At 48.4% G+C, this 27,459-nt stretch overlaps 2 protein-coding genes across 2 annotated transcripts; both read right to left on the reverse strand.

Annotated features, from left to right (window-relative positions):
* Positions 1-1,333: 1,333 nt before the first annotated feature.
* On the reverse strand, positions 1,334-9,589 carry LOC128114001 (butyrophilin-like protein 1). Its single transcript, XM_052743841.1, has 9 exons — positions 9,511-9,589; positions 7,264-7,617; positions 6,191-6,472; positions 5,873-6,073; positions 5,384-5,404; positions 5,273-5,299; positions 5,066-5,092; positions 2,976-3,002; positions 1,334-2,099 (listed from the first exon to the last, which is right to left on the reverse strand). Exons 1-9 carry the CDS (start codon positions 9,587-9,589, stop codon positions 1,576-1,578), a joined length of 1,542 nt encoding a protein of 513 aa, XP_052599801.1. The 3' UTR covers positions 1,334-1,575.
* A 1,309-nt stretch (positions 9,590-10,898) lies between these two features.
* Btnl2 (butyrophilin like 2) lies at positions 10,899-27,459 on the reverse strand. Its single transcript, XM_052743842.1, has 9 exons — positions 27,381-27,459; positions 25,078-25,425; positions 21,751-22,032; positions 20,318-20,338; positions 18,997-19,344; positions 17,020-17,298; positions 16,240-16,343; positions 14,389-14,445; positions 10,899-10,928 (listed from the first exon to the last, which is right to left on the reverse strand). The coding sequence occupies exons 1-9, from the start codon at positions 27,457-27,459 to the stop codon at positions 10,899-10,901; spliced, it is 1,548 nt and encodes a 515-aa protein (XP_052599802.1).

Genomic DNA, 27,459 nt, shown 5'->3' on the forward strand with positions numbered 1-27,459 from the left:
ACACTGTGCTCAACAGCACCCATTCAGAAGTTGTTTACTGCCAGTTCTTTATGAAACATGCGCAGTGTTAAAAAAAAGTGTGGAGCAAGTTCACGGAATAATTTTACTTACGTTAAGTCTAATATTATAGTTGCTATAATTTTACAATGGCAAGGTTTGCCTTTGTGGGGTCATTTCATAGTAATTCAGTTAAGAGAGTTGGTTGTCCTGGTTTGGTTCTCTGTTACTGTGGTGATGACCACGACTGTGGTGGTTGGAATAAGAATGGCCCCCATAGGCTCATATGTCACCAGGGAATGGCATTGTTTGAAAGGATTAGAAGGATTAAAGGTGTGGCCTTGTTGGAGGAACAGTGTCACTGGGGGTGGGTTTTGAGGTTTCAAAAGCCCAAGGTCTCCCTCAAGGCCTGCAGACCAGGATGTAGTGCTCAGCACTGCTCCAGCGGCATGCTTGCCGCCATGCTCTCTGCCGTGAGGATGATGGACTAAGCCTCTGAAACTGTAAGCAAGCCCCCAATTAAATGCTTCCTTTTATAAGAGCTGTTTGGTCATAGTGTCTCTTCACAGCAACACGACAGTGACTAAGACAATGGCCAAGAGCGTTTTGGAAAGGAAAGGGATTATTACTTCATCTCACAACTCTCAGATCTCACTCTATTAACAAGGGAAGGCAGGGCTGGAACTCAGGACAGGAACCTGGAGGCAGGCCACCAAGGAACGTTGCTTACCAGCTTGCTCCACAAGGCTTGCTCGGTTTGCAGGACCACCTTCCCAAGGGTGGAACCATCTACAGTGGGCCAGGTCTTCCCACACTGATCATCAATCAAGAAAATTCCCCACTGCCTGGCCTACAGGTCAGTCAGACAGAGAGAATTCCTCAACTGAGGATCCCTCCTTTCAGACGACTCTAGAGGAGCCAAATTGACAAACACCTAACCAGCACATTGCTGGCCGATAGCACATCAGATACAAACAAAGAATAACACAAGGGGACTGTGCCCAGAGCACATTATACATTTGCACGAGAATGGCCCTAAATGATGATGATGGTGGTGGTGGTGGTGGTGATGGTGGTGGTGGTGGTGGTGGTGGTGGTGGTGGTGGTGGTGGTGATGATGATGATGGTGATGATGATAATGGTGATGGCGGTGATGATGGTGGTGGTGGTGGTGATGATGATGATGGTGATGATGATGATGATGGTGGTGGTGGTGGTGGTGGTGGTGGTGATGTTGGTGGTGGTGATGATGATGATGATGATGGTGATGGTGCCACTGGTGTATAAGCAGGGAGCAAATGTGCCATCAGATTCAAGAAGCCATGGATTAATTTATCTTAGGAATATTTAAACAGATTTATATCAAAAAAAGAAAGGAAGACTATTAACAATCATAACACCATGCACAACACAAACTGTCTTCTTTGCTGATAGTCTGAGAATCTTGATGTCTAGAAACTGGACACAGAGGCTCACGGAGTCTCAGGTAAGAGGCCTCCCAGCCAGAGGTCCCTGTGCCTGCCCAGGAGGACCAGAGTCCTGGGCTGCAGTACCTGCCCATCGAGTTCTTTGTTCACATCACTTGGGACTGTGTGATGGAGAGAGGTCCATGTGATTACATTTGAAGTAAGGATAGAGTGATCCCTGGAAACTGGCCTGGGTGAAGGAGAAGATGTGGGTCTCATCAGTCATGTTGTAGAAAGAAAGGTCATTGTCCTCGTGATCCAAGAAGATTGCAATCTTCAGTGGACGAGTGTCCAGCAGCAGAGCCTCTTCCAGAGAAACGTTTTGGGAACAGAAGGTAAGAGCCCTGTATTCATCTCCCTTCTTCTCCAAGACTCTGAATTTCTTCACTAAGTCTCTGGGTGGTGCATCCTGAGTGTACAACTCATAAACGCCTAGTGTCCATTCCTCAGTGTCCCCAATATCCACCTCCCAGTAGTATCTCCCCAACATGAAGCCTTCCTGGTACAGTGTGATGATGTTGTGGTCTACTTGCGGGTTGCTGAGGGATGGATCCGCTGTCTCCTCTCTGCTGCTCTCTTCTGTCTTTGGGCCAGATTTGTCCTGGTGAGGTACTTCATGATTTATCATCACAGGAGCTGGGAGGAAAAGGAGGAGGGGTGGAGGAGGAGGGGTGGAGGAGGAGGGGTGGAGGAGGAGGAGACTAAACCAAAATTGCAATGTCCATATACCAATAACTCTGTGTTCAAAGTTAGCGTTGTTGTGTAGGAGGCTACTGGGTGGGTGACGTTTTTTTTTTTTTTTTTGGTTTTTTGAGACAGGGTTTCTCTGTGTAGCTTTGCGCCATTCCTGGGACTCACTTGGTAGCCCAGGCTGGCCTCGAACTCACAGAGATCCACCTGCCTCTGCCTCCCGAGTGCTGGGATTAAAGGCGTGCGCCACCATCGCCCGGGTTGTGGGTGACGTTTTAAGGAAACTGGGTGTGGAGAGCTGGTGGGACAACGTTCCTGAGGTGTTGGGCCATGTGCCCTCACAGTGCATTCTGAGCTCTGCATCCCATTCTATCTTGTCTATGCTACTGTAAGGTCTTGGGAGAGCGTGGAGTGAGCCAGGACTTGATAAATCGGAGCCTTGCTCCTCTCTTATGGAAGTGCTGGTCACAAGCTGACCTCACAAAATGAAGCTGAGTGTTCTTGCCCCTTGGCGCAGTTAGGCGCCTCCTCAGTAAGGAGCCATGGTTCTGTCATCCAAGCCCAGTGGATCCCACAGACAAGAATGCTTGGCCAGTGTGTGGAGAAGGGAACAGAACCAGCGTGGTTGAGCCTGGCATTGGCCTGCAGCACAGAACCACACAGCAGGGTCCCTTCCTCCCTGCCTCACTCTCAGTCTCAACAAGGAAGTCACCAACACCAACACACAAGACACCAGAGGGGAGAGTGGGGGGCTGACATGCTCAGCTGAAAACAACAGGAGCAACCTCAGGGCTTGAGGCAGATAAGAGCAGATGGACTCACCCAGCTGGAACAGTTCCTTCCTCCAGTCTGGAAGAGAGCAGAGCAGACAGATGGGGAGCCGCACCCAAGGAATGAATAAGAGACTCACGTCCCCGGTGCGTTCTCCCCCCACTCGCTTCGTCACTGAGTCCCTCAGACTTTCTAGTGTCCAGAAACTCCCACAGGCAGGCGGCTCTCTGTGCTGACTCAGGGACTGCTCCCTAGAGACTCAGTGCTGGGGGTGGGGAGTAGAGTGAGGGTGGGGGTGGGGATGGGACTGGGGTAGGGATGAGGTGTGAGTGGGGATGCAGCAGGGGTCAGGATGAGGTGGGGGTGTGGATGGGATGGGGTAGGGGTGAGGGTGGGGGGGTGCTCAGTTCCTCTTGCTCAGATGCTGTTGGGCCTCAGGTTTTATTCAGAAGTTAGATACGTGCATAGCCTTGGGAGGAGGAAAGACAAGGACTTTCACTTCTTAACAGACACAGCACCGTGGTCTCTCGCTGAACCTCCCTCCATCTAATGTGTAGAGCCATGAGGACAGGCATCAAGAAGAGCAGCTGCAAATGCAGTCCCTCCTCTGTGTCCTGCGGTGGAGGAGAACGGCGGAGCCCTGGCTGCCTGAGCCCCTGTGCTCCATCCTCAGCATTCAGCTTCCTTCGTCAGAACCACAGGAAGTTTTAAAAAAATATTTGTTTTTTAATTTTATTTTATGTGTCTGAGTGTTTGCCTACATGTGTGTACGTGCACTACATGAGTGCAGTGCTGGCAGAGGCCAGAAGAGGGCATTGGATCCCCTGGGACCAGAGTTACAGATGGTTGCGAGCTGCCATACACGGGCCATGGGAACTGAACTCAGGTTCGCTGTAAGAGTAGCCATTGCTACTGAGCCGTCTCCCCAGCCCCGATTGGAACATTTCAGAGCAAATCGTTAAAGTCTCACCAGAAGCTGCTTACTGAGCTGTCCATCACCCTGGAGGGCCCACCTGTCCGTCACCCTGGAGGGCCCACCTGTCCGTCACTCTGGAGGACCCACCTGTCCGTCACCCTGGAGGGCCCACTCCTCTCCTCCTCAGGGCACTCAGGCTGCCTGGAACAGCTTGGTTTCTAGCTTATGTTCCTTGGGGACTTTCAACCTCCACAGGGTCAGAGATGACAGCGCCACCTACGCGTGGCACAATGTCGGATGTATGGAAATTGCACAGATGAGATCAAGGAATGACCTAACATGTTTGTGAACATCACATTACACACACACATCACACATATACTCACCCACACATCACATATACATTTAGTCTATACACACATCGCACACACTCAGGCACACATCACATGCATACTCACACACACATACACACACTCACATACACATTACACACTCACATACATGCACACACATACATCATCACTTACACATGTGCACACACTCATGCACACAGCACACACATATCACACACAGTCACACACACATCATACACACTCATGCACACAGCACACACACACATATACACACACATACTTCATGTGCATGCACACTCTCACACATATCACACACACATCATACACACTCATGCACACAGCACACACACACATATACACACACATACTTCATGTGCACACACACTCACACATATGCACACACATCACACACTCTCACACTTACACACATCACACACATGCATATACACACACTCATACACATATCACATAAACACACACAATAAGTGACTAGTTCTCTCTCCTTTTTCCTAGCTACAGAAAATAGCTGAACCCCCGGCACAAATGACCCCAGCTTGCCGGGCACGTTTGCACACCTGAAATCCTGGCATTTGGGAGGCGGAGGCAGGAGGCCTAGGAGCTCAAACCCAACCTTAGCTCACAGCACGTGATCCAGCCCCAGTTGTGCGAGGTCCTGCCTCAAAAAAAGTTGTTTGTTTGTTTTTCAATTTGCAAGTCAATGGTCATTAAAGTGTGCATGTGTGCATGTGTAAGAGCACGTGTGTTTAAGTTTCCCGATGTGCATGTGTAAGAGCACGTGTGTTTAAGTTTCCCGGTATTATGCCCATTGTTTTAGAGTTGCTGGCAAGATTCAATGCCCACTCGTCACTTACCAGGGTACAGCAGGGCTTTCTTCCAATCTGCAACAGAACAGACCCAAGACAGCTGTGTACTGACTTGTGGCCTCACATGACCCCCTTTTCCTCTCCATTTTCCACACCAGTCACCATTAAACCTTTTAGTCCCCCTGCGCATCCCACGAGGGTACGAGGGGGTGTTGGCATCAGGGCGACCAGGATGTAGGACGCCTGGTCTCTTACCTTCTCTGTACAGCGCCTTCCGCCGATCTGAAAGAAACAACAGTCGATGAGTGGCCGGAGTGGCGGGAAAGAGAAGCAAATGCTACCGAGGGGGAGGAGAAGCCCACTCACCCAGGTCGGTCTGGAGCTCATCTGAAAGAGAGGAAAGACTGTGTGTGTAAGATCCATCAAACTGGGTCTCAGCCCCCCTGAGTCTGGAGAGTAGCTAAATGAATTAGGGTTGGCTTTCCCTTAGGGGCCCCATAATCAAGGAGATGAGCATGCGCACATGGCCACTGTAAACCCCTAAGGTGCCAAGGGAGTTTGAAGTGTCTTAGGGCTTCTTCTCAAGCAGATTCATAGGAAGAGAGCCAGGCACCAGGGAAACAGTTGCACCCTCTGGAAGAAGGGTAGACTGTGGGTGTGGGAGGGGTGGGGTGTGGGACGGTGGGACTGTGAAGAGCAGGGTGTGAAGGCACGGGCTCTGGTTTGAGGCCACACTTCAGAGGCCTGATGTCCACTGGTCCTCTGGTCCTCTGCAATGACTCTCCGCTCCCTAGCTCCCTCGATCCCCCAGCCTTTCTGCGAACCTCTGACTTACTCGGCTTTCCCCATTTTTACCTCTGATCTTCCGGGCGGTTTCCATTTCCTGTCTCATCTGGTCCGTTTTGTGCAATTCTTCTTTCCTTTTCTCCACCTCTCGCCTTTTGGCTTGATGCTCTTTCCAGCCGGCAAGGCTGGTCCCACTGAGCAGGACCAATAGTATGGGGAGCAAGCAAGCCAGAGCTGTTCTCCATGGAGAATTCCTGGGGAAGAAGGGCTCTGACAGAGTGCATGCAGTCGGTCAGAAACTGGCCTGGAGGCAGCTCCCTTCAGCTCTCCCCTTCTCTCCTCTTCCCCCTTCCCCTTCCCCAGCCCAGGAGTCTGGCCCTCACTGACCTGGGAGGGAGATGGTCTTTGCTTTTTCCTGGTCGTGGAGGGGATTTTGGATGGAGCAGATCACGTCACCCACAGCTCTATCTGTGACCAAAAGAGATGTTTCCACGTGGAAGAGCCGGTCTCTGTCTTGGGCCTGTGATTCAGAGGAGGACGGTAGGGTGTTCCCCGAAGGGTCTCTCCATTGGACAGTGGGTTTTGGGAACCAGCCACTTGAGGAACAGGACACTCGGATCCCATTGTTCTCAATCCCTGTCATTCGAACAAGAGGGGCAGAGCCTAACCCTGAGGAGAGAAGACACCTGCTTGAGGCCCGAGGTTCCTGGAGAGCAGAGTGCGTGAGGGAAGCTGACCTCACGGTACTGCAGAGCAGCCTGGGACTCAGAGGTCAGCCGAGTCTACCCTGAGACTCAGTTTGGTCTCAGCTCACTGTCTTTGCATGTGCTTGGACTTGGAGAGGTTAAAGGTCATTCTAGGAAAAGTTAAAACTTGAAAATGGGTCTACTTGTATTTTCTGTCTTGATTTACTGGAAGTTAACGTCAGAGGTGTCTGTGTTCCTACTGAATAATACTTTATGGGGTCTCTCAAGATATCAAAACAGGCTCAGAAGGTTGGTGAAGTACATCAGCCAGCAGAGTGTTTGTTGTGTAACCAAGGATGACCCAAGTTCACCTCCCCAAACCCACATGAAAACCTGGACGTGGAGGCACAAGCTTGGGGACCAGAGACAGGTGGGTCCCTGGGGATCCCTGACCATCCAGCCTAGCTGAGTTGAGAGTCTTGTCTCAGAAAACATGGTGGACAGTGATCTGAGGCTGACCTCTGCCTTCCACATACACAAATATACACATATGTGCACCCCCCCCACCTTTGGTTCAGAAATGTGAAGCCTGTGATATTAACCTCTGATGGTAGACAGTCTCACTCTCACTGGATGTTGCAGGGAATGGATATATCACAGATATATCAACACATCCAGGATCACAGGCAGCTCCAGGTTGGGCGTAAGGAGAGTTACGGGCAGTTGGCTCTTTGTCTTACTTCACAACCAACACCCTGTGCCAAGCTCACATACCTATGACATGCAGCTCCACGGTGGCCTCTTGGGAGGTGAAGCCATATGTGACTAGACAGTGATAGAGGCCGTCGTCAGAGGCCTGGACCTGCTGTATTTGCAGAGCCACACTTCCCGTGGCAATGGCGTCTCTCGACAGCTGGGTCCTGCCTCGGTACTCCGGCATCTGCACATCCTCTTGCTCCTGTCCATCGTGGAACACCAGCACAGCTGGGGTGAGCTGGGCACGATACCAGCGGACGTGCATGAGGGATGCACTCTGTACAGGTGACAGCTGGCAGGGCAGGGTGACATCAGTCCCCAGCAGGACCATAATGGGCTCAGCTGGTCCCCTCACAGAAAACTGAGACACTTCTGGGGACCGGAGACAGATTGTGGAAGTCAGTTAGAGACATGAGACTTCAATCCAGTATTTTCATAGTTAGGGAACTAAACGTATTTCTCTTTGTACTACTTTTAAAAAGTATTAACTTTTAAGTTGGGTGGTGGTGGTAACTGCCTTTAATCCCAACACTTGGGAGGCAAAGGCAGGTGGATCTCTGTGAGTTCAAGACTAGCCTGGTCTACTGAGTGAGCTCCAGGACAGCCAGGGCTACACAGAGAAACCCTGTCTTGAAAAAAAAATGTATTAAAATTTAATAGATAAAATTTTAATAGTTATATAAATGCATACAAATACCTTGGTCTCTGTGTATATATGTATGTGTATGTGTGTATATATGTGTGTGTATGTATGTGTATGTGTATATATGTTTACGTGTGTGTTCTTGGGACTTTTACAACACCAACACTTGTTCAGAAATGTCAGCGTCTTCAGTATTTATAATCTACTGACGTACACGGCCTTACCTCATTGTACAGTTTAGGAAAAGGACATTCTTCAGATAGGTCAACAGAGCCAAGATCACAAAAGCTGCGGAGGAGGCTCTGGGTTGAGGAGAGGTCAGGCAGGGACAGCTGTGCTGGGGAATTCTGTGTGATCTTCGAGTTGGCAGCCCTGGTCATCACCCCAGACAGAATGATGCTCCTGATCACAGTGGCCATTGCTAGCCAGGGGCCAGGCTCTTTTCAGTTCCACATTGCTTCCAAACGTGGGGTGCCTCTGTGCCTCAGAGGGTGTGTGTTCTCATCTACCTAACAATGGGTGTCAGTGTACATATAGGTCGTATATGTACGGCTTGGAAAGACTGTTCCACTTCTGTGAAGCCACAGTATGGTGGGGCATCATGGTTTCACATGAACGCAACCATTATGCATCAGTTTTGGCAATGGAGGACTTCCAGCTGTTCAGTACATGGTTAGCTGTGCCCTATTTATTTACTTTTAACAATCCATACCATTATAGTCAAGCTTCTCCGAATGGGTGATATTCACAGCGCTTCCACCTTATTACTATAAACAATCCTGCAATAAACTTCACACACATGCAAGCATGTGATACAAACATATGTATGCACATATGAATACATACATCCATACATACACAGGACCCCCCACACACACATGCAAGTGTTTTTACACAAAAATTTACAGAATTTTGAATCAGCATTTATGGATATTAGTGTTTTCTGGTGGACCAGTTGTCTAGGATGTAAAGTGCCCTGGGCTTCATTTGGATTTTCATATTTACCACCTGACATCAGATTCAGGAGATAATTCCTGACTATGATCCACATGATCTCTCTGAGTTCTCTCTAGAGTCTGGGAACTTCATCCAGAGTTTGTTTTTGCTTTATGAAGGAAGGGCCAGTGTCCCAAAGAGAATAAATGACTTATTCAAGGTCACAACCAAGAATTCTGAATCCAAACTCTTTATTCTCCTATGTCCACAGACACTGCCCCCACACAGTGGCCCAAACCCTCAAACCATAAACCAAACTAACCACATGCACACAGAACCCCTAATGCATGCCTTCCCTGCCAGTGTCTCAAACCCTGGAACCATAAGCCAAGCTAAGCAATTCCTCTTTAAACTACTTCTTGTCTGGTAGCTGGCCCCAGCAAGGACAAAACTGACACACGCTGTGAACCTCACGAACGATATCTCAACAAACAGATACTGGAGGCGTTAACAGGCTAAACTCACCCACACTTAGTGAAGGTTTAGGTAAATATCACAGTTCTGAGTTTTACAAAAACTACCCAAAGGATCTGAAAGGACTTTTTCTTGGCTGAGTGATTGCATTTACCTGAGAGAAGCCATTGAAAACACACAATAAAACACAGAGCAGGAGGCAGAACACTAACCTCCTGAGACGCCGGTGGACATCAGGAGGAGCAGAGGGAGGAGACAGCAAGCTAGAGGGAGAACCAGGGAGCCCTTCATCTCCAGAGGGGAAGGTCAAGTCTAAGTTCACCTGTAGGAAGGCAGCAGGTGGAGGTTCTCAGGAAAAATCCCCAGTTCAAAGGCTTAACGTTATGCACAGGTTTCTAATAGTGTCTCCCACAAAAACCTCAAGACAAAACCCACCAACCCCACTCCTTCCCAAGGCCCTTCACATCCTCTCTTTATTCTGAAGGCATGGGAAACTGCCAAACATTTTCTGTGCTGGGGGGAGGGGGACTTTCTTGCCTTTCTGTGGGTCCATGGTCTCACAGGGGATCTCGGAGCTGAATTCCCTGAGTTCAGAGTAGGGCAGCGGAGTTACATAGGAAGAAGACCACTCCCACTTCCAGTCTATCATTACTTCTTTCACTTATTTATTTATTCTTTTATTTGTTCATTTACTTATTTCCCAATAAAGGGGCCATTTCTCACTACATCCTCATGACTTCAATCCCCCTTTCTTCAGGCCTACACCTCCCTTGGACAGACCACTCACAGGCACGAACTCCCCACTCACCGTCTGGACAGTGCTGTGGGTCGCTGGAAGCTCCTGGGATCCTCAGTGAGTGATCTAAAGTCTGGTCCCAGAGACCGTCTGCGCCTGTGTCACTGTGATCAGCACCCAAGGGTGTGGCTGCTGGGGCCGGGGTGTCGGATTTTCAGAGGCATTCTTCACAAGGAGGGCACAGGGTTTTCCCCGGCTCTGGCTTTAGAGTTTCTCCTAGAGGAGTCTAGGAGGAAGCCGCAGCCATCTCCAGCCCTTCAGTTACTTCAAGAGTGGAAATAAAAGCACAAGGGACTTTGCACTGGGCTGAGCCGTAGAATGAGCACAACTGTGAACCACTTTGGAGACTTCTCACTGTAAGCTGCCTCCTACATTACCAGGGAGAGGCAATCAGGTCTGATGTTCAGATCTGAGGGTCACTAGCACGGTTAATTGATTGAGAGACTAAAGTCGAACATGCTTCCCCTACTCCATGACTGACTTCTGACAGTATGTGTAGAGCCTCGGTTACGTGAACAAGACCATGTCTCAAACAAAAACAGAATGACAGCAGACCAGAGGGCTCTGCCAACTCTCAATAGACTTGCATTTTAAAAAATGTATTTCGTGTGTATGGGTGTGTTGTCCGCATGCATGTGTGTGCACCACATGTGTGCAGAGTGCATGGAGGACAGAAGGGGATGTCAGAGGCCCAGCACCAGCGTTACAGGCAGTTGTGACTAGACCTGGGTCCTCTGCAAGAGAAGCCAGTGCTCCTAACTGCCTAGACATCTCTCCAGCCCCCCAATTTTGCATTTTCATACTCTACTGTATTTTGTCACCACTTGGCAACTGCTGGAAATCACATGGTCTTAGTGAATATCTCCATTTAAAAGGGAATCATTTTCTTCAAATGGTTTCTCCTGAAAGCTTATTTTTCATTTTTAAGTTAGCATGTGATACATAAAATTTTGTTAGAAAATGTCTGTCTGTACTTGCTTCATCTTGTAAGTCTCTTATGACTTGCTTGTGGATGTTCAGCCTTAGATCTAGAATTTCAAGGTATAAATTAGTGTTTTCTTTCTTCCCTTTTAAAGAATTATTTTATTTTTAATTATGTGTGTGTTGTGCATCTCTCTCTCTCTCGTGTGTGTGTGTGTGTATGTGTGTGTGTGTGTGTGTGTGTGTGTGTGTGTGTGTGATTGTGTGTTTGTGCACGTGAGCACAAGTGTCTTTGGAGTCCAGAAGAGGCCATCAGATCCCATGGAGCTGGAGTTACAGGCAGTTGTGAGCTTCCTGACGTGGGCGCTGGGAACCAAACTCAGGTCCCCTGGAGTAGTGTGTGCGTTTAGCCATTGAGCCGTCTCTCCAACTGTCATTCTGAGCAGGAACGGTAATTGTTCCGGAATTCACCGGCTTGAAGGACAGGAAGCTTTTCTCTCCTTGCTCACGACATGGGAGTGAGATGGAAGGGCCCAGCTGAGGACTGTCCATGCTGTGTATACTGGATGAGGCGGATTTAATCAATGTCCATGGAGGGCCTGGGTGAATGAGAATCAGAAAGTTGAACCGTTCACGTCTTTTGTTTTAGTGAATGAGAGAACTGACCAGGAGGTGACAATGTGTGAAAGCATCAGGTAAATTCATGGGCCTGGAGCAGACATTGTGAAAGAACTTGCTAGCACTTGGCTAAAAGGCTGTGTTGTAGATACCCTTGTTTCTCATATGTGGTGAAGGAATATACCATCTCAGGAAGGGGTCAGAGGTCTCCGGCAGTCTCAGAACTGATCTCAAGATTATCACAGCACTTGCCATTATCTTTATCAGGTGATTGAGATCAGAGTACGCGGCCACATCTGACCTTTAGAAGCAGTTGGTTGGGTGTGTAGCGTGCTTATCTTCTGCCCACTTCACCTGGTTGGTTAATCATGTATTTGCACTCATCTTCCATCCGCTGCTCCCTCAGCGTCCTCTGTTGTTCTTTACTATGGCTAACCCGGGCTTTCTCGTTTCTACTTTGGACTCCCACGGCTATGTTCTTTCAGGAGGTTGAAGTCTACTTAGAGCTGGTTCTTGCTGCTTCTGCTCGATCTGTCCCACTTCCCTTAGGACCAAGTTCATGCACATGCTTGTTTCCATTTTCCTAAGAGCGTGTGGCAGTGCTCCTCAAACAACTCTGGGAAGACGGACTGTGCCGCAGAGTGTTTGCTGCGGTCCAGAGCTTTGTCCTCCTTAACTGGCCGTGGTGTGGTGGCAAATATCACTGGAGGGATTATAATTTTTAGTTAAAAAATGATGCAGTCAAATTTCATGATGTTTCCTCCATCCAAGAAATAGGGGAGTGAACCCAGGAGAGCTTATATGAGCTTTAAAGGCAAACTCATATGCACTCTTAAAATGAGCATGTCCATCATTTGGGGATACTGGGTCCTTCCTGTGTTCTGGCATTGCTGTTTTCATGTGGGTGCTGGTTACATGGGTCCCACTTGTAAGGACATGAAGATGAGACGTGATGGGAAGAGAAAAGGAATAGATTGCAGATAAAAATGAAAGCCACTAGGACTCCTTGTGGACTCACGCAGCTGTTTTTATTGTTCACATAATCTCCACTAGGGGATTAAAAAAGCGAATTTAGGGAAGAATTACAGAGTGTGGTGTTTTGGATGAGAATGCCACAGCTTGCATGCTTGGGTGCTTGGTCCCAAGCTGGAGGAACGGTTTGGAAGGATTAGGAGGCGTGGCCTTGTGGGAACAACTGTCGCTGGCCTGGTTGGGCCTTGAGGAGTCAAAAGTCCATGCCTCTCCTAGTTAGCTCTCTTCATCATCCTTGTGGCTCAGATGTGAGCTCTCAGCTACTGCCCCAGTGCCAGCCTGCCGGCTGCCATGCTCCCGCCATGACGACCGTAGACTCTAACCCTCTGGAACCATGAGCCCCAGATTAAATGCGTTCCTTTATAAATTACCTTGGTCATGGTGTTTTGTCACAGCAATAGAATATTAACAATTTTTTCCTGTCATCTTTCTGTTACCCTTCCATGACCCAGCTGCAAACATGCTTGGATAGAGACCACAAAGCTGACTTTGGCCTAATCTTTTGTTTTTTAAAAATTATTTTTATTTTATTTGGATGTTTTTCCTGCATGTATGCCTGTGCACCAGGTGTGTGCCTGGTGCCCTCAGAGGCTAGAAGAGGATGTCAGATCCCCTGGCACTGGAGTTAGAGACGGTTGTGAGCTGCCATGTGGGTGCCAGGAGTAGAACTCAGGTCCTCTGCAAGAACAGCCAGTGCTCTTAACCGCTGAGCCACTTCTCCAGCCCCTGCTCTGATTCGTAGTGTAGGTGCTGGGTCTTCTGGAACTGCGACTCACAGTTAGTCCTTTCTCTGTGGAGAAAGAAAAGAAGCCCTCTCCTCCCACCCACAGGTGGGGTGCTTCGTCCCCCTGGAGCTTCTGCATCAGATGTTTCTCGAAAAACCCATCCAGGTCTCAGATGAGTGACACTTCTCTCCAGATCTAGGCTCCCCTTCTTATATCCTCATGATGGCTCCAGAAGTGGTGGGATAAGGCTGCTGTGCATAGGCGAGGGAGGGTCCCCAGGGTGAGGGACAGCAGAAAGATGCAGAAGGAGAGAAGATGTCATCACTGTGTGACACCAAGGTGATGATGGGCGATGGGCTGCCTCCGGTGGAGGTGTCCCTCACTGTGAACAACAGGAATGGGTGCTGCCCCACGAAGAACCCTTTTGGACAGCAGCAGGTGAGGCCATTCCTATGTCAGGGCAGCGCTGCTCATTGAGGGGAAAGATGAAAGGAAGAATGGGGTGCTCAGGAAGTGGGGTGCACCGGGCTCGCATGGTACATACTCAGGAAGTGGGGTGCACAGGGCTTGCAAGGTGCATACTCAGGAATGGATTGCACCGGGCTTGCATTGTACATACTCAGGAAGTGAGGTGCACAGGGCTTGCATGGTGCATACTCAGGAAGTGGGGTGCACAGGGCTTGCATGGTACATACTCAGGAAGTGGGGTGCACAGGGCTTGCATGGTGCATACTCAGGAAGTGGGGTGCACAGGGCTTGCATGGTGCATACTCAGGAAGTGGGGTGCACCGGGCTTGCATGGTGCATACTCAGGAAGTGGGGTGCACTGGGCTTGCATGGTGCATACTCAGGAAGTGGGGTGCACAGGGCTTGCATGGTGCATACTCAGGAAGTGGGGTGCACCAGGCTTACATGGTGCATATTCAGGAAGTGGGGTGCACCGGGCTTGCATCGTGCACATATATATTTTTAACCAGAGCTTCTTGTCAGAGGGAAGCCCTCATGTGGCTTTCATCATTCTTGAGATTTTGCTGATTGCTGTGGTGTTTTTTGGTCTGGAAGGAAACACAGAAGAGAAGGAGATTACAGAACGTCAAGGGTGAAGAGAAAAAATGGAGAGGACGTGCTGGAGTCAGACAGAGTGGTGTTCGAGGGCTTCCGGCTGTGTGTAGGACTGGGATGAAATGTCAACCAAATGGAGCCCAGAACCTCTACAGGAAAGCACACGGCAGGAATCAGCAGAGAAAAAAAAGTCACTGGGTGTGGGAAAACAACCACACAATTTTCAGTTAAGATACATTTGTGGATCTTGGTAATAGAAGAGGCAAGTCACATCTGTGAATAATAAATAATATAAACTAGAAATAAACGCTAGACTTCTGCCCTGAAAAATGGTCTTTGAATCTGGCTTTGCCACTATAGAAACAGTGGAGAAAGAACTGGGGAGCCCTCCCCGCTCTGCCCTTATGGTGGAAGAGGAATTCTTGCCCGTGCTGTGCTTGGAGTCTTGCAGGCTGTCCTCCCTTTTCAGTGCAAAGGAAGACATTGCATCAACAAGGTGTCCCCCCTCTTTTCTAACACCATGGCTGGCCTCACCATCATCACGGCTCTGCCTTAATCTCCTTCTGTTTATTTTTCGGTGAGAGGGGTTCTCCATCCAAGCTAGCTAAATAAGACCAAATGCTTGACACCAGTAGTGGACACATTATTAGTCACCTGCACTCATGGCCTGGGGTGTGAGGACATAGTCTAAGGGCTGGACATGCAGGAACACAGGGTGGCACTTGGGGGCCCAGGGACCCACAAGAGCTTCAGGAGGCAGCTCTGCGGTAACTGGAAGCTGAGATGCCCCCTGGTTTCCAAGAAAGTATGTGACTGGTTTGAGTTATTTGTAGGCTGACAGAGAGTTGGCGCCCCAGAAGTTGGGGGCCAGATAGGGTTTTGTTCACTTGATGGAAGGCATTAGCAGATCGGGGCTTTCCTGCTTGGCAGTGGGGTGGGATATGGGTGAGAGCAGGGGATCGTGGTTGGGCATTGGCAAGGCAGTACAAGAAGCCTGAGGCTGAGCAACTCTCCTGGAATTGGAGTTACAGACAGCTGTGAGCTGCCCAGTGGGTGCCGGGCCCTCTGCAAGAGCAGTCAGAGCTCTTAACCCCTAAGGCACCTCTCCAGCCCCAAGGAGTTAGCACACAGCGATAGGTTCCAGTGTGGCATTTTCTTACACAGATGTCACTATACTTTGCTGTTATTCTTTCTTTTTTCCCATTGCCCATCTTTGTCTCCTCTTCCAACTTCCTTTAAAAATTATTTATTTTTATTTTTTCTGTCTATAACTATTTGCCTGCATGTATGTCTGTGAACCATGGCATGTCTGGTGCTTGCAGAAGCCAGAAGAAAGTGTTAATCCCCTGAAACTGGAGTTACAGATGGTTGTGAGCCGCCATGTGGGTCCTGGGAACTGAACTCAGGTCCTCTGCAAGAGCAGCAGGTGTTCCTAACTCCAAGCCATCTCACTAGCTCTCTCCTAACCTCTTTCTGGTTCCTCTTCTCCCCCTATGCTGAGGTATCATGACATCATTGTCGTCATGAGGCCAGCTGAGGCTGAGAGAGTTCAGTCACCATGATCCAAGTACCAGAGTAGGGATGCAAACCCAGATCCAACGGAGCCTGGGGTTTCGAGCCCGGAGCCAAGCTCAGCCCCCAAGTTGTTGTGTCTAACCCCATTGCTGTTGTATCTGCGAACTCCAAGCTCGCTCATCGCTGAGCCTTGACGGCAGGAACGTGAGCCAGGACTCTCCTGACTCATCGGTTGCTGAAGAGTGACCCAGTGCCTGTCCAGTCCTGTTCACCCACGTACCTTTCCTACGGCGCTTCACCTTGAGCAGGTCAACAGCCATGGCAAGAGGCAGCACCAGAACAGGCAGGGTCATCCACAGCAAAGCTATCTTGGAGTCTGAAACACAAACCCCAGTAAGTCATGAGACTAGGAAAATATCAAGATTCCCAGGAGCAGCCTGAGGACGGGGTCCCTCCAGGAACCTGCTGGTTCCGGGCCTGCTCCACAGAAGCCAAGGGAAGCAGGCAAGTTTGGCTTTGGTGCCCCCCCCCCCCCCCCCCCATTTTCCTTCTCTTTCTAGTTACATCACTGCGTCACAGAGTCACTGGAGCGACTGTTGTGGTAAAGTCTCCCAGGCTATAACCACCAGGGTTTTGAGGAGAATTAATTTCTAGTGGTGAAATAAATTCACTATTGTTGAATTTATTTGAGAGAGAGAGAGAAACTCAGAGGAATGTTGTTCTTAAGTGACCTGAGGACAAACTTTGCAAGCAACATAGATTTATTTTTTAAAGATTTATTAAAAAAAAAATACCCCACCAGAGAGAAAAAAATAAAGCAGGAGGAGAAGAAGAAAAGAAGACAAGAGGAGAAGGGGGAGGAGGAGGATGAGCAGCAGCAGTAGCGGGCTGAGTGTCGGGTTCGCACCCGTAATCCCAGCACTTGTGATGTGGAGGCAGGAGGATCAGAAGTCCCAGGCCAGCCTGAGCACATGAAACCTCTCCAAGAAAAACCGCAGATCCCTGTGAATCAGTCTCAATCCCACGCCAGAGGAAAGCATGCAGTCACCAACCTGAGAGAGGAAACCGCGCAGCTTTCTCCTCGCCCCCAGTGAGGCTGACGGAGCAGGTCACATTCACCACGGAGCTGTTTGTGACCAGCAGGAGCGTCTCCACCTGGAACAGGCCCTCGCTCTCTTGATGAAAGGCCTCGGAAAACGATGCTATTGCCTTTCCGTCTCTGCCCCTCCACTGCACGTGGGGCCGTGGGAACCACCCATCCGATGCGCACCTCAGCTGCATGCCTCCATCCTTCAGGACCTCCTGGGTGATCCGTGGGGTGGAACCCACCGCTGGGGACAGAGACCAAGGAAGCAGAGATGAAACCTTCGCGCGCGCGCGCGTGTGTGTGTGTGTGTGTGTGTGTGTGTGTGTGTGTGTGTGTGTGTTCAGCAACTTCCCCGGGGGAGGGGGAGGACAGCAGAGCTCGTAGCCGAGGCCTCCTCTGGGAACTGGGGCCGGCTACAGGGTTTCCTGTTCTGTTTTTCTATTTTCTATTCCAAAGTCTTCTGAGGCAGATTAGGAGGGTTTTTTGACTCCCTACCTCTTTCCTCCGGCCCTGACAACAAAGTTGCTTTGATCAGACATGAGACACATGGGCAGCGTGGAAGAAACTGGGTAGAAGTTTCTCAAAGCAGAGGCAGAAAGCGATGTAGAAATCCTCCATGCACTTCACGCACCTGCTCATTAATTTAGACTGGGACTTGGAGAGAGAAATATGAAGGACAGCCATGGTTTGGGCCTATGTCCTTGACGACATTTGCTGACCTTGGAGAGCTGTTCTAGGGGTGATTTCTGTGTGCCGTCCTCTGAGCACACCCACACTGTCGGTCTTCACAAATTCTGTGTATGTGGCAGATCGAGCTGAGTCTTCAAATTACTACACTTCCTGGAAATTACATAGTTCCCAGAATCTCAGCAGCACTGGGAAATAATGAGTCTCACATAAAATTATGGGGAATAGTCTCAGATTGTCCAGAACCTATGGCCGCTTTATAGAGGTGCTTGAGAGTTCTACTTTCCTGATTGTTCTATACTTAAACTTTTAAACCACAGGAAATGCCTGGTACTGCCAGACTGGCCAAGAACTCACAGTGGTGAAGCTTGTAGCCCCAAGGGAGACCCTCCTGCTATCATTTTGTTAAATAGTATCAAACTGCCTTCCAGATTCTTGATCTCTGACCCCATAGATTAGCACAGCTCTCAGACCTCATCAGAGAAGCGTCTTTGTACAGTGGATGGTGGTTAAGACAGAAACTCACAGCTGTCAAAGTGCAGGGAAGTGTCAGGGGGGTGCTCAGATATCCACAAATGGGATATCTGTATCCCCCCCACCCCCCATGGCTGAGCGGCCATCAGAGTGAAGCAGAAGGATTGTAAGGGCCAGAGGTTCGGGGTGGGCATGGTAACTGAAACAGTGTCTGAAGCTGACAGGACCGCTGTATTCAGGAATTCATAGCTGTGCCGTGGTTGCCTATGCCAGACCTCATAAGATCAAGCCAGTCAGCATTTCAGCAGGGAAGTGGGAGGGGATCATGAGCTGCACCCCGAGCTGAGGCGCTGTGGACAGTTGATAGCTTCAGGGAAGGGGAGAGTCGGTTCTCTTAAAGGGTGTGGCTCCTGTAGGCTGACCATGCTCTAGTGGGTGATTCCACACCCATGAGCACAAATTGGAGTCGATGGGTTATTAAATTAAAAAAAAAAAAAGAGGATAGGAAGTTGGGGGGTAGAGAAGGGAGGGTAGATCTTGGAAGAGTTAAGTGGGGAGGTTGGAGGGTGAATATGATCAACACACATGGTTTGAAAATCTCAGAGAACTAGTAAAAATATTTATTTGAAAACTTCAAGTTGTGATCTTGAAGAATCTGTGGTGGTTGCTGCACTAAAAGTTCAACATAAACTGAAAATGAATGAGCACAGAGAATACTTTGGGAGCCAGAGAAATCTCCCAGGAACCAGCATACATCCCAGTGTTAACCTGGGATTCTTACCCATCACCTGTACATCCACACGGGCTTCCTGGTAGACACCATCTTTTCCAAAAAGGCACCGGTACTGCCCATCATCTGAAGGTCTGGCATCGTGTATCCGCAGGGTCAGATTTCCCTCATGGACGGCGTCACTCATCACCATGGTTCTCCCTCTATACCCCACCATCTGCTCCTCAGCCGAGTGGGCCCCGTCCACATACACGGAGACTGCGGGGTAATAGTGGGATCGGATCCACCTCACCTCCATGCTCTGAGCGTCAGTTTGAGGTGACAGGTGACAAGTTAATTCTATGTTTTCCCCGACTTGGACAAGGATGGGCTGGGAAGGTCCAATCACCCTTGAGGAAGCTGTTAAATATACCAGACAGAGAACAAGAAATGAACCAACATGGAGAAGTAACTCTACCAACACGGACTTCTTATGTGAGGTTCAGAACCTGCAAATACCCCAGGGGAGGTATGAGGCTCAGGGTTACTCTTGAAGGAGGGTGGGACTCATGGTCTTAGGATGCCAGTGGTCCTTGTTTAAGGAAGAGCCTTGCTAGTCTGAAGAGAACACGAGCTAAAGCCCAGGCTACACACCACCTAATGGAACGATTTTACTGCTAAAACTCTCAGAATAAGATGAATATTCGGTCATTTCAAATCTGGCTGACTTTACATACTGAATCAGTCCATGTCTCAGAGTTTCAAACTGTAAAATATACCTACTGCTACTCAAATCCTAAGATAGTTGTGGGACTAAACAAAGGCTCTTTGGTGACCATGCAGTGACAGCAGAGGTTAGATTTGGAGATGTAAGGGTGCAGGAGCCCACAGCAGAGGTTAGATTTGGAGATGTAAGCGTGCAGGAGCCCACAGCAGAGGTTAGATTTGGAGATGTAAGGGTGCAGGAGCCCACAGCAGAGGTTAGATTTGGAGATGTAAGCGTGCAGGAGCCCACAGCAGAGGTTAGATTTGGAGATGTAAGCGTGCAGGAGCCCACAGCAGAGGTTAGATTTGGAGATGTAAGGGTGCAGGAGCCCACAGCAGAGGTTAGATTTGGAGATGTAAGGGTGCAGGAGCCCACACCACCCTCTGGTCAGGGGCTAAAAGTGAGTGCCAGGAGGGTGTGTAGCAACAGAAATCGAAGAAGCCCTTCCCTATACCAGTATCTGAAGGAGGCTGTGGAGTTCTGTGCCCTGCCATTCCCTTCCCACGCTAACTTAACCAGCACCGGGGAGAGCCCTGTCTCCCCTTTTCCTGGGGATCATGAGGTGTCCCGGCTGTTTTCTATGATCTGCCTCCTCCAGGAAGGGGTATGCATGAGAATCTCACTCACCCAGCTCTGTCTGGAGTTTCTCTGGAGAAAGAAAAAGAAAAACACTTTAAAAAATTTAGTATAAAGGAAAGGAAAGAAACTATCTCCAGAAATAAAGGCAAGCTTTACATTTTATTTAAGAACTCAATTTACTTAAAAAATATGAAAAGCAGAAAAATAATTCTTCCCCATGGATCATCTGGTAATACAGATTTTACTTTTTTCACAACAAAAAGCTGTCAATTTTATCACCATCAATTCAGTTTGCTTCAGCTGATATTAAGTGCTAGTAAAAAATACATATTATTTTTATAAATGAGTGCTAAGTATGAAATATATGGTCACAAACAAGTATCACTTAGAATTCCACACTGGGACTATATGACACTGATTGACATCACATTTACTGGGCTTACATCAGCAACACGTCCAAACAGAGTGTCCTAAAATCTCACTTCAATTTAAGGTATTTACAGACGATACTCATCATGTAATAGCAATGTCTAGGTTGGCACGTCAGCTCATGCTTATAGTAACATAGTAACAACCCCTGGGAGGCTCAGCCAAGAGGATTGCTGTGGGTTTGAAGCCAGCCTGGAGTACAGAGTGAGACTGTCTCAAAAGAAAAACTAATGCCTATTTCAGATAGAAATAGACAGACAGATAGATGATAGATAGATTGATAGATAGATAGATAGATAGATAGATAGATAGATAGATAGATAGATGACAGACAGGTAGATGATATTTAGAAAGATAGGTGATTGATAGATGATGATATTATAGATAGATGATAGGTCAATGATAGATTAATAGATGATGGTGATTGGTAGATATGTGATATCTAGGTGGTGGATTAGATATATGAATGATAGATAAATGATGACTAATTAATAAATAGTTGGCAGATGGATATATGATAGGTTATTGATAGATTAATAGGTAGATAAGATAGATAGGTGATAGATGATGCTAGATGGTAAGTAGATCTTTATCATTGAGCATGAGGATTTTCTGGGCTCTCAAAATCATTCAGGGCTTCTCTCCATCCCAGCTCTAACTTCTAACAACACATGAAACATACCTCATCTCAACTGTGTTGTGTGTTTTGATTATTGTTTTTGTTACTATTTATTGACTATTTTGTTACTATTTATAATTAAGAAGCTGTCAAAGAAACCATCCCATTCTGACTAAGCACGTGATTGGTTCCTGGAGGTAACCAGCATAGCACAGGACAATGTCTCAGCTGGAGGAATGTTTTTATTATATTTCCAATGTATTGAACATCCCCGAGGAAAAATCAACACTGAATTAAAATGCACTCACTATATGCTTTTCTCACATAAATGTTTATGAATTTTAGCATATTATTTAAATACAATCAAATAAAACATGAGTTACTGTTGAGCAGCCCCCCCAACCTTTCAGGGTGCCTGAGGCAGAGCGCTGACCTGGCAGGGCAATGGTGGCCTCCTTGGCCTCCTTGAGGCCATGGTTGTAGATGAGGCAGGAAATGGTCTCTGAAGTGTCATTCCTGACCACCAGTGTGTCTTCCACGTAGAACAGCCCATCTTCACCCAGCACGTGATTCTCAGAGAAACTCAACAACTTTTCTTCCCAGGTGCCCTCCCAGTAGACCTCAGGCGCAGGGAACCAGCCCTGGGATGTGCACACGAGCTGGACCCCTCCATCTCCAGGTCCCTTCACGTGGATGTTTGGGGAAGATCCTAGAGCTGGAGAGAGAGAGAACATCCTTGAAGCTCAGAGACCGCAGAGGGGGCCGAGACCCCGAGCCCTTCACAGGGAGGAGGTGGGAGCCCAGGGCCTGGAAGCAGGCATCGTTACTAGGATTTCTTCCCACTGAGTTCTGGTTTTTTTGTTTGTTCCTCAGTCTGTGTCTTTAAACTTTAGCATCTGACCACACTTTTCTTCGGACTCAGATGGTGAAGAGGGAGAGGAGGGAAACTTGACAGAATTTGTTTTGTGTCTCAGGTGCTGTGAAGATGATGTGGTAAGATATGGTGTGAAGATGTGTGAAGATGTGGTGAGAAGATGTGGTGAGAAGATGTGGTGTGAAGATGTGTGAAGATGTGGTGAGAAGATGTGGTGAGAAGATGTGGTGTGAAGATGTGGTGTGAAGATGTGGTGTGAAGATGTGGTGAGAGGATGTGGTGTGAGGATGTGGTGTGAGGATGTGGTGTGAGGATGTGGTGTGAAGATGTGGTGTGAAGATGTGGTGTGAAGATGTGTGAAGATGTGGTGTGAAGATGTGGTGAGAAGATGTGGTGTGAAGATGTGGTGTGAAGATGTGGTGTGAAGATGTGGTGAGAAGATGTGGTGTGAAGATGTGTGAAGATGTGGTGAGAAGATGTGGTGAGAAGATGTGGTGTGAAGATGTGGTGTGAAGATGTGGTGTGAAGATGTGGTGTGAAGATGTGGTGAGAAGATGTGGTGTGAAGATGTGTGAAGATGTGGTGTGAAGATGTGGTGTGAAGATGTGGTGTGAAGATGTGGTGAGAAGATGTGGTGTGAAGATGTGGTGTGAAGATGTGGTGTGAAGATGTGGTGAGAAGATGTGGTGTGAGGATGTGGTGTGAGGATGTGGTGTGAGGATGTGGTGAGAAGATGTGGTGTGAAGATGTGGTGTGAAGATGTGGTGTGAAGATGTGGTGTGAGGATGTGGTGAGAAGATGTGGTGTGAAGATGTGGTGAGAAGATGTGGTGTGAAGATGTGGTGAGAAGATGTGGTGTGAGGATGTGGTGTGAGGATGTGGTGAGAAGATGTGGTGTGAAGATGTGGTGTGAAGATGTGGTGTGAGGATGTGGTGAGAAGATGTGGTGTGAGGATGTGGTGAGAAGATGTGGTGTGAAGATGTGGTGAGAAGATGTGGTGTGAAGATGTGGTGTGAAGATGTGGTGTGAAGATGTGGTGAGAAGATGTGGTGTGAAGATGTGGTGAGAAGATGTGGTGTGAAGATGTGGTGTGAAGATGTGGTGTGAAGATGTGGTGTGAAGATGTGGTGTGAAGATGTGGTGTGAAGATGTGGTGTGAAGATGTGGTGTGACTCATTCACGACAGCTTCTGTGCTCCCAGCTTTGCTTTTTCCTCTCTCAATGTTCTCTGTGCTAGGTGCCTTGTCTGCCATTTTGGATGATATCTGGACTCTAATTTAAATGAGACATTTATCATTAAACTCAGACATCACGCTCATGGGCTATTTTCATTTCTTCAGTGGGCAGTTGCAGTTTTGGCACGCAGTAAAATGCATGAGAAATTACTGTACCTTAACATTTTTTCAGTGGGGGAAATCTAACTAATTTGTATAAACCCCAAAGTGCTTTCTTTAACATCACAGCTGTTTATATCACGGGCTGAGAGAATGAGTGAATGAGCCTTTCACTCGCACTCGGAGAAAACCCCAGACTTAATTCTAAATGTCCCTGAGTGTGGCAATAGTCAGTGTCCAGCTCTGCTTGCATCTCCAAAACATACAGATCCTCACATCCATTTCAAATCAATGGGACATAGCAATGGGAATCGGCTGTGAGCGTCAAGGAAAAAAATTGGTAAGTGTGGAAGTGTCTCAAAAAACCAAATAACAACAACAACAAAAATCCCAAAAGCAGAACTGATGTGTAACCCCACTGTCCCACTTCTGAGAAGACACCCGAGGGAGTTTAAGCCCACCCTCATTCATGGCATAACCCTTCCCAAAGTCCAGCCAAAGCCCAATTCTAAGGTCAGCCTGGATGTCCGTCCACAAATGAGTGGACAAAGAAAACGGGGTGTGAATGCACAATAGTGTTTTCTTAAATTTTAGTTTATGCATATGGGTGTTTTGCCTGCACGTGCATCTGTGCACCACGTGTGTGCCTGGTGCCTGTGGAGACCAGAGGAGGCGTTGGATGCCCTGGAACTGGAGTTACAGGAGGTTGTGAGCTGCTCTGTGGGTGGCGGGAATCAAGCTGGAAACAAGCATCTGGGTCCGGCAGCTCGTTTCCCTTTTCACTCTTTTGTAGATGAATTCAGGGTAGTCGGTCCTGCTCACCCTGTCCTTGCCAGAGTCGGGGAAGATGCCCTGCTAACATGATGGTTTGATGCTCTGGAAGAGCAACAAACACTCCTAAAGGCTGAGCAGTCGCTCCAGCTTCCACAATGCTGTTTATTCACTCAAAATGGATTAAAGTAAGTCATTCATGGGAAATGGATAACACTGGAGACCCTCATATTAAGCAGAAGGAGATTGTGGGATGAGGGGGGAGACAGGAGAGGGCAATGGGTAAATACGGTCAAAGTCCATGATAAACTTGATTGAAAACATCATGAGACCCATCACTTTGCACAAGGAATACATGCTGATGGATTTTTTAAAGTTGGTAGTAGCAAAGAAAGAGCTGTACTGGCCTGAGAGGCCAGTGTCTCCAGAGAGTCCTGGAGTTAAGAACACCAGCTGCTCTTCTGTAGGACCTGGGTTTGATTCCCAGCACCCCCATAGTGGCTCACAACCATCTGTAACTCCAGTCCTTGGGGATCTGACCTTCTTCTGGCCTCCATGGGCATTGAGCACACACAGGGTGCACAGACACACATAGGCAAAACACCCTTACATGTAAAATAAAAACGAATAAGTTCTTTTTAAATAAATGAGTAGAAAGGAAGGGGTTTTTTGTTTGTTTGTTTTTTGTTTTTTGGTGGTTGAAAGAGGATTTTTTAAGGCACTAAGGTTGCCACAGGTGAGTGGATGCCCCCTGGTGCCCTTGGGCCCCTGTGCACATACCTGCCACTTGGAGCAGCACACTTGCCTCCCTCCAGTAGTCCCCCTCCTGGAAGCGGCACCAGTATTGCCCATCGTCACCCGGCTGGACCTGGCGAATCTTCAGAGCCACACTCCCCTCGTCAGTACTGTCCTCTGTCCACTCTGCCCGGCCTCTGTACCCCTCCGTCTGTAGCCCCGACACCTCGGCTCCATCCCGGTGCACAACCACAGGTGTGTCGGGGTCGGAGCGGTACCACCTCACCTCCATGTGCGCCCTTGTCCTCTTGGGGAGGAGCTGACATGTTAGCAGGGCATCTTCCCCGACTCTGGCAAGGACAGGGTGAGCAGGACCGACTACCCTGAATTCATCTACAAAAGAGTGAAAAGGGAAACGAGCTGACGGACCCAGATGCTTGTTTCCAGTAGCCAAGGTGCTGGAATGTGGTACCAGCAGGCAGGAGGGATTCAGTGTCAACAATTCAGAGAATTCAAGCATGGAAATCTGTACATTTTCTGGTTAAAAAAGAAACTGTATGCATCCTAAAGTTTAAAGATTTGAGTGTGACTGTGTCACCAGCCTTGTGACTGGGAGGCAATTCCATGGTTAAGGAGCCTTTGAGATCGGGGATTTTTTTTAAGCATTTTATTTTTAATTATGCACCTTTGTGTGGGTACACACGTGTGTGCAGACCAGATGAGAACGTCAGTTCCCTAGGAGCTGGGGTTACAAGTAGTTGTGAGCCATCTGCCGTAGGTGCTGGGGACTGAACTCAGGCCTCAGGAGGAGCATTCAGCACTCTCAACAATGGAGCCACCGCTTCTGCCCTGAGATTTGCACTCTTGAACGCCCATCTCTAAGACACTAACAGTGACAACACCTCTGGGTTTCATTCCCGAATAAATTAATGTGTGAGTTGATGTTTCCATGGGGAACTTTATCTTGGTTCTATAGCCATTTTGAGTTTAGACAAATCAACAATGCCACTAGGTGCTGCAGCCTTCCTGGGTCACTCATGCCATCGAGGGAGCTGACTTGGTTTTCTCCTTCCTTCTGGAGAAGTCCAGGAGGTGGCAAATGGGGGCCTCACCGAGGGCTAGAGGCATGGCTTGCTTAGAAAGTTTGAGTCTTCTGGTCAAATTTTAAGTCATCTCCCTTGATGCCTGGAAATCAGAGAGATGTCTGATAATCCCGTTTGTTGCTGTCTTAGGGTTTCTATTGCTGTGACGAAACACTATGACCAAAGAGCGAGTTGGGGAGGAAAGGGTTTATTAGGTTTACACTTCAGCATTGCTGTGCATCACTGAAGGAGGTCAGGACAGGAACTCAAACAGGGCAGGAACCTGGAGGCAGGAGCTGATGCAGAGGCCATGGAGGGGTGCGGCTTACTGGCTCGATCCTCATGGCTTGCTCAGCCTGTTTTCTTACAGAACCTGGGACCACCAACCCAGGGATGACACCACTCACCATGAACTGGGCCCTTGTCCATTTATCACTAAATGAGAAAATGCCTTACACCTGGATCTCATTGAGGCATTTCCTCAACTGAGGCTCCTTCCTCTGATGACTCTAGCTTGTGTCAGCTTGATGCACAAAACCAGCCAGACAGTTGCTATGCCGAAGAATGTCAAGCATGTATACCATGGTCTTCCTCCGCACTTTCAGCAGAAAGGACCAGGAGTTCAAGGTCATCTAGGCTACCATGTGGGTTAGAGGCCAGCCTGGGCTACGTGAAACCCTGTCCGGGAGAGGGAGGGACTCGGAAGTTTAACAGACACTTGCAGCCAAGCATGAAGAACTGAGTTCAAGTCCCAGGGTCCACGTGGTGGAAGAATAGAACCAGCTCTGGCAAGTTCTCTTCTGACTTCCACACACGAGCCTCGGCATGCACATGAGCCCCCCACCCCACGTAATGTTAAAAGCTAATACAATAAAAGTAGTCATAAGAATTAATTTATTTAATTCAGATTTAAGATGAAATAAAATGATACTGCTCAAAAATTCTCTCCAGAACCTAAACAGAGATCTTGTGTCTTCCGTTGGTGGGATTTACGTGTCACGCCTTACCCACAGTGTTAGAGCATTGAATGAAAACTGAGCATGCTCCAGCTACAGACGCAATCGCGCTTTCCAGGTGACTTTCATTGCTGCCTGAAGTTGTTACTCACGTCCAAGAGATGAGCAAGTAAGGCAAGAGCTTTCTGAAGCTGGGGGTGTGAAGCCCAGCCTGAGCCCTGGACCTCAACACCCTGGGTTATTGCACTGCTGGTTGGGATGTGCATCTTAGATCCTCAGGGCATGCCAGCAAGGGCGGAAGGGAGCCTACCTGGGTGCTTCACAGTCAGCAGGATGAAGAGCAAGGAGGCAGCCACACCAGACAGACTGTACCCTGGACAATCCACCAT

The sequence above is a fragment of the Peromyscus californicus genome, unplaced genomic scaffold, assembly GCF_007827085.1.
Source record: "Peromyscus californicus insignis strain IS unplaced genomic scaffold, ASM782708v3 Scaffold_19__1_contigs__length_69161282, whole genome shotgun sequence".
Taxonomy (NCBI): Eukaryota; Metazoa; Chordata; class Mammalia; order Rodentia; family Cricetidae; genus Peromyscus; species Peromyscus californicus.